Source organism: Quercus suber, unplaced genomic scaffold, assembly GCF_002906115.3.
Source record: "Quercus suber isolate HL8 unplaced genomic scaffold, Cork oak 2.0 scaffold_473, whole genome shotgun sequence".
NCBI lineage: Eukaryota > Viridiplantae > Streptophyta > Magnoliopsida > Fagales > Fagaceae > Quercus > Quercus suber.
Window position 1 is genome coordinate 512,676 of NW_027069924.1, and position 19,433 is coordinate 532,108.

Below are 19,433 nucleotides of genomic sequence, written 5' to 3' on the forward strand. Positions count from 1 at the left end.
CAACTAAGATTATTAATAAAAGATAAAATGAATATTTGATATGCACTGTGTATAAGTTATTCTTTACATTACAAAAGGATTGTTACTTTTGGAATATTAAAAAAAAAATTATGCTTAACTCACAATTGGAATAAATTTCTTTCCAAATTATGAGGTTTACCAAATATTATTATGATCTATCATTCTTTTTGAATATCGAAGCAATTAGACATTAGAAACTTGTTAAATTATAAAGAGATCTTATGGTTTTTTGAATTATTAATATATTGAACAAATAACCATATAGATTTAATAGTAGATCGCAACTGATTGTTGTGAATTCTTGCATGTGATTAACCTATAATAGATATATTAATAAGAATGTGAATTCAAGAAAATAGTAATTTAAAAAAGAAATAACTAATTGATGTAATTTTATGAAAGTAAAGTCAAATGTAGCATGAACCAAACCCATTTAGCAATAATATATATCTCACAAAAATAAAATATTAATTCAAGTACTAAATAAGCCAAAAATTTTACTTTATTTAACATCTATACAACAAAATTTAAGTAATCAAATCAGCATATTATTTATGAAATGTAATAGAAAAACACAAATGCTTGTAAATAAATTTGCAAAAACAACCATCATTACTTACTATAAGAATAATCCAATATTGACTTCAAAACGCACCTAAGAAAGCTTCCAAGTTAGTCTCAATATCAATTTTGTCAAATATATGTTCATTTGGGGGGTCATTCATGACTTCTTCTATATGTAGATTTCTTCTATATATAGGCTTGTTATGCCTTTGGCACATAAAAACTTGAGAAGAAATTGGGCAAGGAATTTGATGCTTACTTGTTTAGATGTATATACTTATCTTTCTCGTTTTCTCTTATCCTTTATTATTATTATTATTATCTTTTCTTTATCATATCTAGACTTCATACTAACATTTCTTCTTTATTTTTTTGTAAACATGTCCATACAATCAATTTATTTCTCATTCATTATTATATTTCTTTACACATTTCTATCTAGGTTATACACGCACGCAAGAAACTCTATCTTTTTGTTCCTTAGATATATTCTTTGAAAACATCAGGATGTGCCAGTTGAGATGCACACCGATAAGATAGTAATTTGATGATGATAGATCAATCCTAATTATGTCATATATTCAACACCCAAAAGAAGCATCATATATTGTATTATATTTTATTAATTATATGTGTAACCATATTAAATATAGATGACAATTTGTTAGTTCTATTCTGGACCATCAAAGACATCATTTATTTTCCAACTATTATCAGTTTACCACATGTTGTGAATATATTGTGTCCCTAGCTTTATTCATACGACTTAACTAATTGAATTTATTTTGTTATCTTTTATATTAATTAATGTATAATTGATTTCTTTTAGATAAGTAGATTAGTAACTATAATAAATATAACTTGGGTTCTAGTACATTTAACGCTTTTGCTTCAAAAGTGTAACAGATTGTTTTCCTTTTTGTGTGTGTTTCCTCTTTCCATTTTCTTTGTTTTTGAAAAACATAAAAATTGAGGTCAAAAAAAAGAAACACAAACATTAGATTGACGTAAAGAAAATGAAAGAAGATTTAAAAAAGAAAAAATAAAGACAAAAATACCATCAAGAAATGAACTTTATCTTTACTTTGATTCTACTCAATCATTTTAAAAAATTGATTATTCCAAACTTGAATGCCATATCTTGTGTAACTTTAACTTCTTATCTTTGCACTAATTCTACCCAATATTTTTAAAAATTTGATGATTCCAACTTGAATGTTATATTTAGTGTGACTTAATCGTGCCAAATGTTGCAATTAATATCTAGTACCTATAATATGCATAAAATATCAGTTAGTCCATTATATTCTATATGCCAACACCTTTGTAATTCTAACAATGTTATAATACTTATATAAAATTCAAATTTAATACCTAGTGTTAGAAACACCTGATTGTAATCTCAATATAACATTCTTACACTAATTATGACTTCTAACTAGAAACTTTTTTAAATGTTTGATATTCCAACAATTATATTCAGATTAGAAATGAATCTAACAAACCAAACTTGATAATTTTATATTTCCATGGATATGATTTCAGGAATGAAAGATTCCACAAGCCAAATGGTCTCTAAATGTTTAAAAATTCAAGATTTACCTTTCACATTCCCTAAATTAGGTGGCAAATAGGTAGTTTCTCTCCAAGTGCAATGCTGAGTTTCAAGCTATGGTTATCAATACCACAACAGTTTTAGAAAATAGTTCTTGGATGATCTAAGCTGCAAAGATATCTTGAATTTTGAAAAAAGAAAAACCTTGCTTATTGTGACAACCCGTCACCAATTAGTCTAGCACTCAGTGCCACAATTTTATGGAGTTGATGTTTTAGAAATTATTTTGCTTATTCAAACACGGATTGGTGCTATCGTACAGGCATGCAGAATTCATTTTCTTGCTGAAAATGGATTCAATAATGCTTCAATTTCTAAGTGTTCGCCCCTTGGTCTCTGGTACCAACTTTGCTACGAACAAAATAGTTAAGCCACATATGCTTAAGAATATGAAGAATGTTCCTGACAAAAGGTAAACATAAATTAAAAGCTAAAGTGATCATATTGCAGTTTGCATCCAATACAACAACAATATTTAGAGATAAGACTAGCAGCTTGGCATTACCTGCTGATCTCAAATCGATTAGAAAGTTAAAAGCATATGATACAATCCAAGAACCTAACTAGCTAACCAATGTAACAAGGCTTCCAACTAAGCCCTTCATGTTTATGGGAATATCTAAGACAGAATCAACTCTATTTCAGCCAACCATAGGCCTTCATGGCAATTATTTTGATAATAAAAGATGGTATTTCAAGTATGACAAGGAAATCTACCTCCAACATTATTACCAAAGGAATTCCTCCCATGCCTGGTGAGAAAGATCCTATGTACACCTGATTGCAAACCAAACAGATAAATTCAACTTAACTAATCTTTAAACCACTAAGAATTTGGCTCAAACCAACAGTTAACATCAACTGGTGTACAATGTTGGAATTGTGACCCTCAAGCCAATTGCACCATGAATATAGATTGAGAGCTGTAATAGATGACCAAAATCAGATCATAAAAATCCACAACTTTATGTAAAACTTCTGAAATGCTCATGCTTTCAAAGCAGTAAAAACTATTTCCAGATTGCTACTAATTGGTTAAATACAACCAATGGTAATGGTATTAAACAACATTTATTTTATGAGCTTTTAAACTTAATAGGATTTCCACTCACAGAAGTACTCAAATTGGCGTTGTCTTGGGTCCATGTTTGAAGATCCTACATAATTGAATCTTTATTCTATTAAGAAATATTCAACAAAACCGATGAAACTAGTTTTCAAGAAAAATAGGTTTTTCTATAGAAAATACCTGCAAGAAGAATGACAATCCCACAAGTAAGCAACCTAAGCATGTTCCTGCAGCAAAACCTATGAATATAGTGGAATTCAAATTTTTTTCATTCAACTCCATTACACAGTAGAGATTTCTTAACCTTCTTACCAATAGAAGTGGCTGCCTTCCAGATTTATCCATCAAAATTACCCCTAATGCCATCATTGGAATCTGTACAAAATCATGTAAATTACTTAAAAAGCATTAAGTAGAAGCAAATGTTGGAATTCGGCAACGAGAGTCAAGAACCTGAACAATGACCATTGCTATGGTCCCAATACTACCCGAAAATCCTGTCATTTACAAAGTATTCCTCTATTCAACTTCCATTTCTTGTTAACTATAAGTAGCATTAAATAAGGGGAAAAAAATAAGAGAAAGAAAAAAGACAGTCCTTTTTCTACCAGCTGTTATGAATATAGCACTTGCATAAAATGCAATTCCATTGACTCCTCCAAATTATTGCAGTACCATCAGGCCAACTCCAACCTAACCCACTTTTATGCTAGCCAAAAAGATCAAACTTGTCTAAAAAATTAAAAATGTGCTACAAAGATTATGATACTAAACGGTTTTAGACCCTTTAAAACAACCAGATTAACCTAGTTAATTAGCCAAGTGATTATTTAGTCAAATTATCAAGTCTAGGTTAACACAATCAAACATCATATCAAATATAAGCAGGGAAAATAAATACAAATGATATGATGACCTAGGAAAACTACACACTGTAAAAAACTAGGGAGGATTTAGACCTAGTCTATCCTTCAAGGTAAACTTGAATCCACTATATGAAAGAATCGAAGTTATAGTAAAAGAACTTAACTCTCACTAACTTTCTAATGCTATCCACAGTAGAAACTTATGCACGACCACGTGCAAGCTCTCGAACCATGGACTCATTCTTTCTTGGATTCTCCCAGCAAGATACAAGCACTCCCCGCTTGTGTTCTTTAAGCTCCAATGGCAGCAATGAATTGATATCAAGTTTTAACTATAATCTCCTTCTTGATAATACCCTAAGTTTGTGTAAAGGAAAGCTCCTCACAGATCTCACAAAAAATTTACACAAACCGCAATATGAGCAACAACCTTTAAAGAGCTTTTGGGTACAAAACCTAAAAATAAAAAAAGCACACACCACACTTTAATCTCTCTAAAAGCTCTCAAAACGTTTTAGGGTTTCCCTTATATATAGGATAACTTGAACCCCAAGACGTTTAAATAGAGTTTAGGCTGAACTGGAATTCTACAGAAAAATAAATCTGCACGTGGTTCGATCGATCGAGCCTTGCAGATTTAGTCCAATAAATTCTGCAATCACTCGATTCCAATTTTACAAATTAACATATTTTGAGCAAGCCTAAACTAGAATAAATGTTTTGATCATGGTTTGCCAACAAAATACAAATTGAAGTTCTAAATTAATTCCTAATCTTTAAACCTAACAGATACAAAAGCTTACAATAAGTGAATGAGCATATTTCCATTGAAATAAGTCAAGAATTCTAGCTTCAAAAGCTATTGATGGGTTTTCTGTGTACTCCTATAAAATGATTCAAAAACCATGTCAATACTTGTTTCTAAGCAAAATTGTTGGAAAATATTCAAGACTATGTCAAAGTAAGTAATTTTCTAGTTAAAGAGGAAATGAAGAGTTATCTTCTCATTGACATCTGAAGTCCAAAAGTTACTCTAATCTCAGTAGCTTCTAGAGTGATATCAGCATTCTACCTCCTAAGATGCTGTAGAGTAGCTTCACACTCTTTCTTTCGACCAATTTTTGCCTAAAAAAAAATCATATGACCATGTCAGTCAATGCTTGAATTTTCTTTCCACTTTATAGCGATTAGACATCTTTGTCAAATCACATGTACTTGGCTAAAAGAAGAATAAAGGAAAAAGAAATGATTAGCAAAACTTTTAACTCTTTTTTTTTTTTTTGGTAGTTTTCAAATGCATTATCCAAAGAGCACCTTTTGTTAGAATATTTACGTGTGAGTGGTGTGCTTAGTTGTAAGCTTTTTAGTTATAAGTAGTGAAGTCCCACATTGGATAATAATGACAAAAGTGAGTGATTAAATATAACATAATTGAGCATGAACCCATTGGCTCAAGCTTTTGGGTTAAGTGGTGTTGTGATATATTGTATTAACTCATCAATTGGAGTCTCCCCAACGTGTTATCTCCCTAACACCTTCCAAAAAAATCTTCTAATAAATTTTTGAATAACTCACCAGCCATCTTGGGGATTTTGGAATGAAGAGTAGACCAAGAAGTTGTACTGGACATGGTATAGTTCTTGAATTAAAGAAAGAAAAAAAAAATAAAAAATAAAAAAATAAATAAGCCTTACCATGAAACTACCTTCAAATGACAAGAATACAAGACAAGAGCAGGGAAGCTTACCATTCAAGCCAAGTTCGCCAGTTCAAAGCCAAAGATATGAAAAAATAATAATAAAATATGACAAAAATCAAATGTAGAGTGGCAAGTAGTAGAACAAGAAGAAGTCATATCACGAGACTTTTGCATGACTTACACTATACACGAGACTTGTTACCTAATGAACGTTGTAAACCTCCTCGAAGATTCTTAGGTGTTATTTCTGCTATATTATAGGTACCTGATTGCTATCAGGAACACAATTAATTTTACTGTTTACATGGAAGATAAATCATTGAAATTGCAATCTAACAACCTACCACATAGGAAAGGAGTCCCATCCCACAACCTACCAACAGTCTCCCAAGGTCAAGCCAGCAAGCTCCCTTTCAACAAGCACCAAACATTTGACATTATGAAGTGAAGCTAAGATAACATATCTACTTACGACAAATTAATTCCTGAAACAATTTTGTGACATAGTTGTTTCTGATCATGTATGAGAGCAACAACAAAATTGTGATGCTGCCTCAACGATTTCCATTATCCTTATGTAAACATCTTTTCAGATAAAATGTAGGGGTTGTCATGCATGTAAAATTAACATTGATGTTTGGAACCGCAAAAAAACAGAGAGATGGGATTTAAAACCTTTGAGAATGCTATGGCTAGCCACCCTGCCAGGCATAATATCTCTAAAAAGCCCATTGTCTGCCTTGTAAAACAACCAACAAATTGAAAAACTGGTGAGTTGTGGAGTTTGAACCTTAATAATACACCAGCAATGATTCCAGGGTGAAGTACTTACACCTCTTCCACCTATGTAATCTACTATTTGGCCACTCACTATTGCACCTATCATTGCTCCAATTGTCAATATTGAACCAAAAAGTGAGTACTGCAGTATAACCAAAAAATGTTGAGAAAATCATATACAAAAATGTATAAGGGAAGCAAAAGATAGTTTACGAAGCAATGCAGCAAAATGGATTTTGCATAAAACAACAAGATACAACATTTCACTTCATTTTGAAACCTCAAACAGCAATTCTCTATGAAGATCAGATAAGTATCTCCAAGTCATATAGTCCTTACTGCCAACTAAAATTATTCTCTGTGCTCAAACTTTGAAATGTCATTCATCCTAAATGTCGTATGCCTTTTAATTGTATTTAACATTTCTCTAAATCATAGTTGAACTTTATTCTAATTTTCAGATCAGAAAAACACAATCTAGGAGATGAACCGTGTCTGTGATATTGCCATGCAGACATGATTTTCTGAACATAACCTTTCTTCTTTTTCCATGTAGTAGAGCTCAAATAGTGGTATCTTCACATGAAGATTTGTGTTGTCATAAATCACCATAATCCCAGACAATAGAAGCATAAATACTGAAATTTATACAAAATTTCAGTGAAATTAATATAGAAATGGAAAAAATGGTTAAAATAATGTTTTATTCATAGGAGAAGATGTTTCCAGAGCAAGATAGTTCAAGTGCTTAAAATTGTTCTAAAGTGATAATATCATTTGCCAAAAGTAAAAATGCACTCTATAGTTTTAAACCCACCTCTGCCACAGTAAGACCTAGGTCATCCACGATTCCAGATTGAGCAGGTGATGAATATCCCACCTACGAAATCAATTATACACCATTTTCAGTTCTGTAGTCAGCATATCAAACGTCTAAGCATCCCACATAGAGATACCCATCCCATTTATTGTCTTATTCAGTTATTCTCTCCAATGTTACCAAACACTCCCTGCAATCCATTAACAAATCTATACCTCAATCATTTAGATGCATTTGTATGTAAAATCCCACAACGTTCAAATAATATATTTTCTATCATGGCCTAGTAGCATAGAGAACATTGTGACTCTTCAAACTGTAGTGAAGATTCAGAGATTAATAATTCTTCATAGAATTTGAGTTTTCTACAGGTTTGCAAAATTTGGCACTCATCATAAACACATCAGCATCTTTGCAGACAATATCCCTGGACCAGGACCATGTGGACTAGAGAGAGTGTGGACCACTCTATGCTAAAGTAAAATTTCACTGACAACTGTGCCGAAAACATAGGAACCAGAGACAGCAACCAAAGTGCTAAGCACAACCACACCTATGACTGAGGAAGATCCACTCTGGCCTCACCACCATCATCACAACCAGTAGTACCGCTACTAGTACCACTGCCATATAGTTGATGGTGTTCTTCTTTGGCAACTAGAGGAGTTGATAACTCTCCTTCTTCAATGCTTTCTCTGCACATCTCTTTGGATGGCAAAGAAATGGTATGTACAAAAGTATGAATTAAAACTTCAATTTGTGTGTCAAACACAAAGAGAAGAGATGAAGAAGAGTGGAGTTTATGAGTTTGATGGATAGAGATATTGAGCTAGAGAGAGTGGAGATGAAGTGTTGAGGGGGACCCACGTGGGGTTCATCATTGGACACTTTTGTTGGTATTTATTTAATTTTATTGTTGGGTGTGATGCTATCTTCGTCCTGGTCCTCTTTATTATAGATTGAGATAAGTGCATGTAGTTTCATCATATTTGTATTAGGGGTGCTCAAGGAGATACCGACACCGACAAAACCGGTCTGACTGCACCGCCCCGCCCCGCTCAGAGCTCCGCCGAAGGTTTTCGGCAAGGTGATCGGTGGCAAATTTTCAGTGCCGACATCAGACCGGTGCGCCCATCGGCGCCAAGATGTGCACACCGACAAAAACCGAATTGACCCGAGCATGTTATATATATATATATATGTATTACGTATATGTATAAGAAGAAGAAGAAGAAAAAATAAGAGGCCTAACGTTATAAGAAGACGCAACGTTCATCCATAAATGAAGTTACTGAACAGGGTCGTTCTTATATATATATATATATATATATATAACGTACATGTCTAATGTCTTTATCAAAAAAAAAATTGAATTAAAAAGGAAGTTGACGTGTGAGGCTTTGTCCAAAATGTGTGGTCTGACTCTGATAAGTAACTCTAGTCTCTAGTGTCTTCCACTTGCATCCTTTGAAAAAAAAAAAATATATATATATATATATATGCTGTATAGCCGTTTGGGTTAGTGTGGTACAGACTGTATAGTCATGTCATAAAATTGCCACTTGCGTTTTTTGAAAAAAAAAAAAAGTAAAAATCTAAAAAAAATGCCGCATGAGTTAGTCATTTTTTGCCATTTGCGTTTTTTGAAAAAAAAAAAGTAATAATAATAACAAAAAACGATGCTTGTCACTGACTCACTATTTGAGTCAGTACCGTGCAACTGTGCCAGTTTTTTTTTTCCTCTTTTAATCTTAGCCACACATGTTTTTTCCCTTTTGTTGTTTCCGCTGAGCTTCTCTTATTAGTCATTTCACCTCTAGAGATTAGAAAAAAGTTTCTCTGTAGCTAAGAAAGTGTTCTAACTTCTCTTAGACAGTAGAATAGTTGTACCTTCTATGAAGGTTGTCTGTCTTCCACGTTCTAACAGTGTTATAACGTTGGCTAGTTGGGTTTTCTTCAAGGGAATTGGGAAACAAAGTGTTTTTTTTTTACTAGTCTTATTCTTGTGTTACAATGGAAGAGTTGTCACAAAGTTGGACAAAACTATCACTGTCTGAGAGAGAGGGCCCAGGTTGCTGCTTAGAGAGTGAATTCAGCTCCCAAGAACATATTATAGCAGCAAAGTTTCTTACGAAACGAGCTCTTAATATTGAGGCAATTGCAAAAACTTCACTCCTTTGTGGCGATCGAAAAGTGGATTCAAGGTCAGAAATCTTGGTGATCATGTTATTCTGTTCATATTTGAAAATGCAAGTGAAGTAGATAAAGTCCTTAGTGCAGAGCCATGGAGTTTTGATAAACACTTGGTGATTATGCAAAAGTATGATAAGAGCATGCCTATGGAAGAACTGAAATTTGAGAAGACTTTCTTTTGGGTGCAAGTTCATGGATTCCTTACAAATATCTAAATGTCAAAGCGCCGAGAAAATCTGTGAAGTTGTAGGACAAGTTATACACTCGGTTAATCCGGCAGAAACTGAGGGTGGAAATTTCATGAGGATTCGTGTGGGGCTGGATGTTTCTCTGCGCTTTGCCGTGGTAGAGTTGTATCTCTGGAGAATGGGAAAAAAACTTGGATCACTTTCAAATATGAGCGTCTTCCAAATATGTTATTGGTGATGCAGAATGGACCATAGTGATCGGGATTGTGAATTTGGTTGGAAAGTGAAGGGAGTCTAGCAGAAAACCAGAAGCAATTTGGTCCTTCTCTACGTGCTCCACCATTTTTTCCAGCAAGGCGAAGTGTTGTGGCTGTCCCAGGCTTCTACATTCCTAAGAGCAAGACAACAAACTCACCTGCCGGTAAGACCAGGCCTGAAGAAGAGGGTGTACCAGCAATGAACCACCACCAAGGGAGGAGCAGACGGTGGGCACAACCTGGAAAATCAGTCAACTCTTTAAAGGTGCATTTAGTGCAGGAAACCGTTACCACAGAGGAGCCGAGTCAGTCCAGAAACGCTATAATGGCAATAAAGATCACATCCCTAATAATTCTCCACACAATCCAGAGCCAACCAATGCAAGCAGTTGAATGAACACATTAATGCAAGTGGAGTTTGGCAGCGAGATTGGAGTGGACTGTGCTATTGTGGAGGGTGATTCAGAAGTGTTAGTGAAGGCTTTGCGGAACAATGACAATGGATTGATTCATTTTGCACCATTGATTAATGATATCTCTTTATTTTCGGGTTTGTTTTCAGAATTGTCATACTCTCACATTAGGAGAGATGGCAACAAAGTTGCTCATAGTTTAGCTAGGCTAGCTGTGATGACACCAGGTTGTACCGTGTGGATGGAGGATGTCCCATCTCGCACCTTACCCTTTGTTCAGGCTGATTTGGCCGTGCCATGATGTTAATCAACAAACGTCTTCTTTCTCAAAAAAAAAAAAAAGCTTTCACTCTTTAGACTTCTGCTCCTTTCAAATCTCAGACTCTCAGTGTCTCACACTGTTGCCAGAACTCAGTCATCAGTTACCTTCGTTTCTCTTCCAAACCCTAATCCTGCCAAAAAAAAATTAGTTTTTCCCTCTCAATCTCAGAATCTTAGGCTCTCAATGTTTTTCCCTCTCATCAATTACATTGTTTTAGTTTTATTTTATAGTCACTAAATGTTTGTTGTTGATTCTAATTTTTATTTTCTTGCAATTTCAGGGGTAATTTAAGAGATTCAGCTTCAGCTAGTAAAGGAATAAATCTCAAAGGCTTAAATAGTTCCTGGGTATTTTCTCGTACTATTTATCTTTGTTTTAAGTTCACTATTTTTGATCTTTTTTTCTTTTTTGTTTGATTTTGTTTTAAGGATTATTTTTTATTTTGTTTTCAGTTCACCATGTTGTGTCGAACTTTCATGTCAGTGTCTGATTTTGCTTTCATAATTGTGGTTAAAACTTGATAAAGAAAAGCTTAGTTAAAAAGAAGTCAGTTAAAAAGTAGTCAAAATGGGCTAAAAATGTTATTTTTTAAAGGTCTAAAAGTCTAAAGCTTAGAATAGTAATTTTTAAAAATTCAGCCCATATAACCAAACGAACCGCACCGAGCCGCTAAAATTAACCGCACCTTGTGTAGACCGGGTTTTATCTTCCAAAAGTAAGGTGCGGTTAAGCATAGTGTGAAACTGCACCCTATAGGTGTGGTGTGAAAAGTCTCTCCAAAATCGATCGAACCGAACCCTGTACACCTTTAATTTGTATGAGATCACCTTGGCAAAAAGCTCTAATTATTAAAACTTTTGGGAGGCGAATGGGTTTTGCCTTTCTTGTCGAAAAGATCCGAAGCATGTGGAAGCCATCTGGACGTATGGATTGTATTGATTTGGGTTTTGATTACTATCTAGTTAAATTCGAACTAGTGGCTGATGTGGATCAAATCCTAAAGGGTGGTCCATGGTTTATTGGGCAACCCTTTTTGGCTATAAGGCAATGGAAACCTGAGTTCAAAGCTTCATCTGCAACGTTGTCTTCGGTGGCAGTGTGGATAAGGCTACCTGAGTTACCCATAGAATTTTATGAGACTAATGCACTACTTAAGATTAGGTGAGCCATCGGCCCTCCGCTTCGGATTGACTCGCAGCCAATGGAGAAAGAGGCCGTTTTGCAAGACTATGCATTCAAGTTAATTTAGATAAACCTCAAATAAAAACTGTATACCTTGGAAAGCTTGCCCAGTGTATGCAGTATGAAGGGATCAATGCTCTATGTTTCTTGTGTGGCAGGATTGGACATAAGGTAGAGGCTTGCCTGTTTATCATCAGAGAAACACCGAAAGAGGCAACAAAGGAACGTGATACCTGCACTCAAGAATAGGGCAACGTGCAAAGGGTTAGGAAAGAAGAAATAGAGATGAATAAGATGAAGGATTATGGGGAATGGATGGTAGTCAGCCGGTGGAAACCCACTGGTGAAATGAGAATAAAGCAGCAACCCTTGGAGCATAGCCAAACGGGTGAGGCTAGCTCAGAGCATAGCTCCATAGACAGGCCTAGGGTGGCGGATCAGTACAAATAGGAAGGCAAAAGAAAAGCTTCTCACACGCAACCTGTTGCATCAATCAATGAGGTCAGTAAGTTTTTCACATCAAATCTTAATAAACCAAACAAGGGTAAGGGAACAAAAGGTATGATTTCACGTGCTAAAGCCAACCAAAATGTATTAAGTTTAGTTAGAAGTCAACCAAATGGGGTGGGCCTTAGCTTTAAAACTGGTATAGAACCTAGTGGTTCGGGTAAAGACTTTATGAAAGTGGATGGGGCGCACCAAGGCCTATTTGTTTTCTCCAGCCCATCTGGGGATGATATATACACGTAAGCAAATTTTAAAGAGATAGACGCTACTCCTTCAAAAGTCAATAACAAAGGAGGGGAAGGAAAAATGGGGATTTTTTACAAAGGGAAGATCATAGCTGTGGGGGACGAAACCATTCGGTGGATAAGGCAAGATCCAACTGAGATTTGGGGATGGTTTGAGACAGAGCTAATGGTGGCTTGGAAGAACATATTCCCGTTAACAGAGACAAGCAAAAGGTTGGGTTACCTATCGTTGAAGGACGAAGCATGGGCTACAACTCCAAACCCTTGGTGGAGGTTTTTAACGGACAGGCCACTAGTACCAGTGCAGCCGACGATAAGCTCAAGGTCGTCAGCAATAGAATCAAGCATGCTGACTTCGGAAAAATTGTTGTTAGAGGCAGAGGTGGCATGGACTCAACCAGTGATAACTGTGAGGAAAATCTAGGAGATAGAACAAATCAGTGGAATGCTTGATGATGGGCAACTTACATCGGGTAAAAATGATGCAATATGTGGAGCCAATGATCAAGGGAACGATCCTAATTAGGGCATCACAGGACACATTAAGGATCATTAAACACTCCATAACTCTACTTCGGGGGAGTTTGGAGTTGAGGATGGAACTAATGGATGCATGGAGGTTAAGGGACACTAAAGATGCTTCTTCTTTGTCTCATTTTGATTCTACAACAGATCCAAATAGAATCATGAATATTTTGATATGGAATTGTAAGGGAGCTAAGAAACCCCTCTTTAGAAAGACTGTTATGGACTTGGTTGCTTGGCATTCCCCTATCATCATGGTGATTAAGGAAACAAGATTAAGCGGCGCAAGGGCTATAGAGATAATAGAAACTCTGCCTTTTGATGGTGTTGAAGTGATTGACACCATTGGGTATACAGGAGGGATTTGGTTGCTTTGGAGTTTGAATGCAGTGCATGTGGACATTCTGGCAACAACTGAACAGGAGATTCATGCTATTATTCGGGTAAGATCTCAATCCCTTAACTGGTTAATTAGTGCTATTTATGCTAGTCCTAGATTCGCTAAAAGATGTATTCTTTGGGAGAATTTAAAAATGTTAGCAAATCTTCACGATCTTCCTTGGGCCCTTATGGGAGATTTTAATGAAGTGCTTTCAGAGAAGGAAAAATCTGGTGGGAACCCGGTTTGTATGAGAAGGGTTAGAGCTATAAAAGAGTGTATGGATGCTTGCCATGTGATGGATTTGGGTTTCTTAGGACCAAAGTTTACTTGGTCCAATAAGAGGGAGACTGGAGATCTAATTCAATGCAGGCTGGACAGGTGTTGGGCTAATCCTGATTGGAAGGAATTTTTCTCAAAGGCCAATGTCACTCACTTGGCTAGAATCAATTCTGATCATTGCCCCCTGGTGTTAAACTTGAATCCCAATATGGGTAATGTCTCTGACAAAACCTTTAGATTTCAGTCCATTTGGCTTAACCATAAGGAGTTCCCAATTGTGGTCAAGGAAGCTTAGGAAGGACAAGGTGTTAGGTTGAAGGGTGCTATATTGGACTTTACAATAAAGGCTCAAAGATGGAATACGGAGGTTTTTTGGAATGTTTTTGCCAAGAAGAAGCAAATAATGGCCAGATTGCTAGGTACTCAGAAGGCTTTAGCCTTTCACCCTAACCCATTTCTTATTAATCTCCAAAATCAACTATTTGAGGAGTATAATCTTATTCTTCAAATGGAGGAGGAAATTTGGGCAATGAAAGCAAGAACAAACTGGATCATTTTTGGGGAAAGGAATACTTCCTATTTCCATATGTCAGCACTTGCTCGGAGGAGCAAGAACAGAATCACTAGCATTCAGAACGATGATGGGATTTGGGTGCACAATGTTGAAGAAGTTAATGATATATTCACTTCAAGCTTCATTAAGCTGTACCAGACTGAGCAAGTATATTGTAACATTACCCCACAATGGAATACTGAGTGAGGTGCTAAACTTAGTCTTGAAGAAGCAAGAGGGTTGTCTCATAGCCCTTTTGATAAGGAAATATGGAATGCCTTGAAGTCTATGAAACCATACAAATCCCCTGGGATTGATGGTCTACATGCAGGGTTTTTCCAGAGATTCTGGCTTATAGTTGGAGATTCGATTAAGAGAGAAGTCAAGGAAGCTTTCATAAGTCAAAAAGTCCCAGAGTATCTCAACCAGACTCTCATTGCTCTAATTCCGAAGCAGGTTGGACTTGAAACTGTCAGCGATTACAGACCAATAAGCCTTTGCAATACAGTTTATAAGGTCATCTCTAAGATTATTGTCCAAAGGCTTAGACCCCTTCTAACATCCTTGATTTCCCCCATGCAGACTACTTTTTTAGAAGGGAGGAGAGCCACGGATAATGTTGTTATTGCCCAAGAGTTAATCTATTCTCTTAAAAGAAGGAAGGGTAAGGAAGGATACATGGTTGTAAAAATTGACCTTGAGAAGGCTTATGATTGCCTTGAGTGGAGTTTCGTGAAAATGGTCCTGGAACATTTTGGGCTTCCCCAAAATATTATCAACCTCATCATGAGTTGTATTTCCACAACAACCATAGCCCTTCTCTTTGATGGCAACAAACTTGAAGCCTTCCACCCTTCGAGAGGGATTAGACAAGGTGATCCTATTTCACCCTATCTTTTTCTATTGTGCATGGAGTTTCTTGGAAGCCAAATCACTAGCATGTGTGAAGCTAGGAGGTGGGATAAGGTCAAAGCATCTAGAAATGGGCCAAGCTTTTCCCATGTTTTCTTTGCTGATGATTTGATGTTGTTTGCAAAGGCTAATCATAAGAATTGTGAGGCCATAATTGAAGTTATAGATAATTTCTGCAATCTTGTAGGGTAGAAAGTTAGTCCAGGAATATCCAAAATCTTTTTTTCCCCAAATGTCACCAGAAGAAGGAAGAGGTCCATTTGTAGGAAATTGGGAATCCATGCAACAACCAATCTTGGAAGATACCTTGGCTTTCCAATCCTTCAACAGAGCAGAACCGAGGTTACATACAACTTTGTGGTGGAGAAAATTCAGAGCAAGCTTGCTGGCTGGAAGACAAAGCTGCTAACAAGGGCAGGGAAGCTAGTGCTTGCCAAAACAGCAGCTATACCAGTAGCAGAATATTATATGCAATGCCAAGCCCTACCTACCAAAGTGTGTGATGCAGTGGACAAGATTATCAGAGACTTTCTTTGGGGTTCAAAGGAGGAGAAGAGAAGAATGCACATGGTTAATTGGAGAATTAATTGGAGAATAGTGACGCTGCCTAAAGAGTTGGGTGGATTGGGTCTTTATTCCATGAAGGATAGGAATCTTGCTATTCTTGCTAAACTGTGTTGGAGGTTGGCTAGTTATCAAGGGGCACCTTGGGCTTAAATGTTGGTTGCTAAATACCTAACTCCCCAAAGATTAGAGCAAGAAAGATCAGCCCTTTACTCGAGTGTTTGAACTACCTGTAAGAAGGGTGGCCCAATATATGTTAAGGGTTTGAAGTGGGCTGTGAGGAATGGTGAATCAATCAATGTTTGGAGGGATTTTTAGCTACCAATAGGCAGGCTTCGAAGCCTCATTGAAGGACCTCTAAACCGGGCTGAAGAGCAGATAATTGTTAATCAATGTTTTGACAATGAAGGTGCTTGGAGAAGCCAATGCATATCTTTTAAGTTACCAGAATAAGTCCTTAATGTAATTAAAGAAACTCCATTGTCTCTGAACCAGAATACAGAGGATACTCTTCATTGGGCTTTCTCCAAAGATGGCATCTTCTCTCTGAAATCAGCTTACTTGATGGCACGAAATTTAAATCCTTTGAACCTTGAGACAAATCCAATTTCATGGGTTTGGAAGGTAAAAGCTCCTTCCAAGAACCAGTTTTTTCTGTGGTTGTGTTTACATAAAAGTGTGCCAACTAGAGACGTGCTAGGTTCAAGGGGTTTAAACATTGACCCCATATGTAGATTGTGTCAGAGAAACAATGAAAAAATTGAGCATTTGTTAAGGAGCTATGAGGTGGCTCAAAGGTTTTGGAAGGACCTGAACTTTCCACAATGCCTAAGGGATTCTTTTAATTTACCCCTTGGGAAGTGGCTTGAGATCAATTGTTAGAATGATATCAAATCTGATATAATGGGTTTGCCATGGAAAATATTGTTTGTCATGGGGGTATGGCATATTTGGCTCCATAGGAATGAAGTCACGTTCAGAACGGGAAGGGTGGACAACGTGAGCTATAGGAGATGCATCAAAGAAAGTGCTGAGTTCTTCTCACTAGGTATCAATTGTAAGGTGTAGAAATTGAAATCTATAATCCTCGTTGGCTGGACCAAGCCACCTGAGGGGTGGGCTAAACTCAACTCGGATGGTTCTGTGATAGGAAGTACGGGTAAGGCAAGGGGAGGAGGTGTAATCAGAAATCATGAGGGGGTTTGGCTGAGGGGTTATTCAAGACCAATCAGGCACACTGATAGTTGCAGGGCTGAACTGTGGGCTTTAAGGGACGTATTGGTGCTAGCAAAGGAAATGGGGCTTAATAGTCTGATTGTTGAGCTTGATGCACTAAGTGTTGCGCTTCTCATGACTAATAACAGTGCCAATTTGCTAATGGAACCCTTATTGACTGATTGCAGGAACCTGCTGAGGGAAATACCCAATAAACATATTGTTCATGCCTACCGAGAAGCCAATCAATGCACTGATGCATTGGCAAAGTTGGGAGCGACTTCTTTGTCTTCCTTTACTGTGTTTTTGTGCCCACCGTCTGTGGTGGATAGGTTATTAGTCTATGATAAAGAGAATATGTGCTGTAACAGACTTGTTAATTCCTAAGTTTAATGAAATTTCCATGTTTACCCAAAAAAAAAAAGAAAATATCCTCTGATTTTTTTTTAAATTTTTTTAATTTTTATTTCTATAAACCTCTAATCTAATTGGACAGCCCATATCAGCACTCCCTGATTTGCTCTGCTCCAAATATGCAATTGAGGCAGCTGGTCTAGTGTCTAGCCTTTATTGCTACCCCTAACTCATGAGATGGCTTTGAAAAATTCCTATTACAACTTATTACATGAACCTTTAAATGCTCATTGATGGTTAAATTGACACATGAACATATTCTAATTTTGATTAAGTGGTTAAATTCACCTTTTCCCACCAATTTTGACTTGAGTTACTTCGTATAGGAGTGGTTCTCAATCGGTTGTGTTATCCCTTGGAATTATCAACCTTTTAAAATTAATATTTTGAAATCTAGTTTTTGGGATAAAAATTTTAATTTATGAAAAACTTATTACATTATTTTCTATTTATAAGTTCAATAAAAAGCAACCAAGTTATATTACAAAATTAGCAATTTGCTATACTGTGGTGGTTTTCTGTGATATTCTTAGATTTTAGATGGTTAGCTTTTCTTCTAAGTGATTATGAGATTTTATATACATATCTTTCTCTTTTATTTTTATATATCCATGTCTAAACTTCAAACTAACATCTCCCCCTTTTTATTTTATTTTATTTATTTCTTGAAGTCATAGCAACTAGGGGTGTCAAGAGCGAAAGCTGAAGTTCTATTGTAATATGTCATTGATTGCCTATGAAACAATTGTGGCTAAAACGTAAACTTTTATAATTATTATTGCCAGTGGAGGGTCCATATTTTATTACTTGGATATGGCCCAACTTTGTTTTAATAAATCCGTTGATAGTCCAACTTTGTTAGGTTTTAGGCCTAACTGAGTTATAATTAAGGCTGTGTTTGTTTCGCGTAAAACGTTTTCCGGAAAATACATATTTTCCGGAAATGCTATTTTCCGGAAAAGGAAAATGTATTGAGGTTGTTTGGCTGTCTCGGAAATCGATTTACGGAAAATCAATTCCGGAGTTTGGTTCGGTCAAATATTTTACGGAAAATGCTTTACGGAAAATCAATTTTTATGTTTGGTGCAAGTAAACATTTTACGGAAAATAAAATCCATTTTTTCCGGAAAATCAATGTTCATGTTTGGTTTGTGAATTAATTTTACGGAAAATGCCTTACAAATTTCAACTCCTTTGTCATCTAGACAAACCTGTAATAATTAGAAACTAATCATTCACTTCAACATACACCTGCATTGCGTATACATATCTGTAACAGTACAAAAATAATCATCCACTTCAACATAAAAAATAATCATTTAAATATACCGATAATATTAATATAAAAATAGCCACATTCATCGTTCACCATTGTCATTACACCTCCATGGTGTACAAAAATGATACCTACTCGTGGTATCTGAATAGTACAAATACATAACTGTATTGTCCCAATAATACAAAGTACTACATATAATACAATAGTAGGTTAATACTAGTTCTACAACAACAGTGAATCCATAAAGCTACCATCACAGTCTACATGAAACAGGCAAGTCAAAGTTGTGAGAAAAAAAAACCATCCAACCACAGCTTTCGCAGCCTAGCATTCTTAGCCAGAAATCCCCGTGCTACCTTCTCATTTTCACACAGATGGTCAAACGCAGTTGCAAGCATTTCTTCACTATACCCATCCGCCATCATAGCCATAACCTCATTATAAAGAGATGTATAATCTATCGGGCCCCGATTGATTTCTTTAAGAGCCGTAGCTATATCCTTCAACTGATCAGACAGATCAGTCAACACGCTATCATCAGCAGTAGAATGTGCACGACCTCTTTTACG

The 19,433-nt window shown here is 36.1% G+C and overlaps 1 protein-coding gene and 1 pseudogene across 1 annotated transcript; both read right to left on the reverse strand.

The window, feature by feature from the left end:
* Positions 1-2,345: 2,345 nt before the first annotated feature.
* The window catches only part of LOC112029674 (sugar transporter ERD6-like 5), a 53,851-nt pseudogene continuing 36,763 nt past the window's right edge, over positions 2,346-19,433 (reverse strand).
* Positions 6,017-10,784, reverse strand: LOC136061229 (sugar transporter ERD6-like 5). Its single transcript, XM_065762790.1, has 8 exons — positions 10,755-10,784; positions 10,231-10,311; positions 7,929-8,009; positions 7,432-7,494; positions 6,667-6,756; positions 6,510-6,569; positions 6,175-6,244; positions 6,017-6,099 (listed from the first exon to the last, which is right to left on the reverse strand). The coding sequence occupies exons 1-8, from the start codon at positions 10,782-10,784 to the stop codon at positions 6,017-6,019; spliced, it is 558 nt and encodes a 185-aa protein (XP_065618862.1).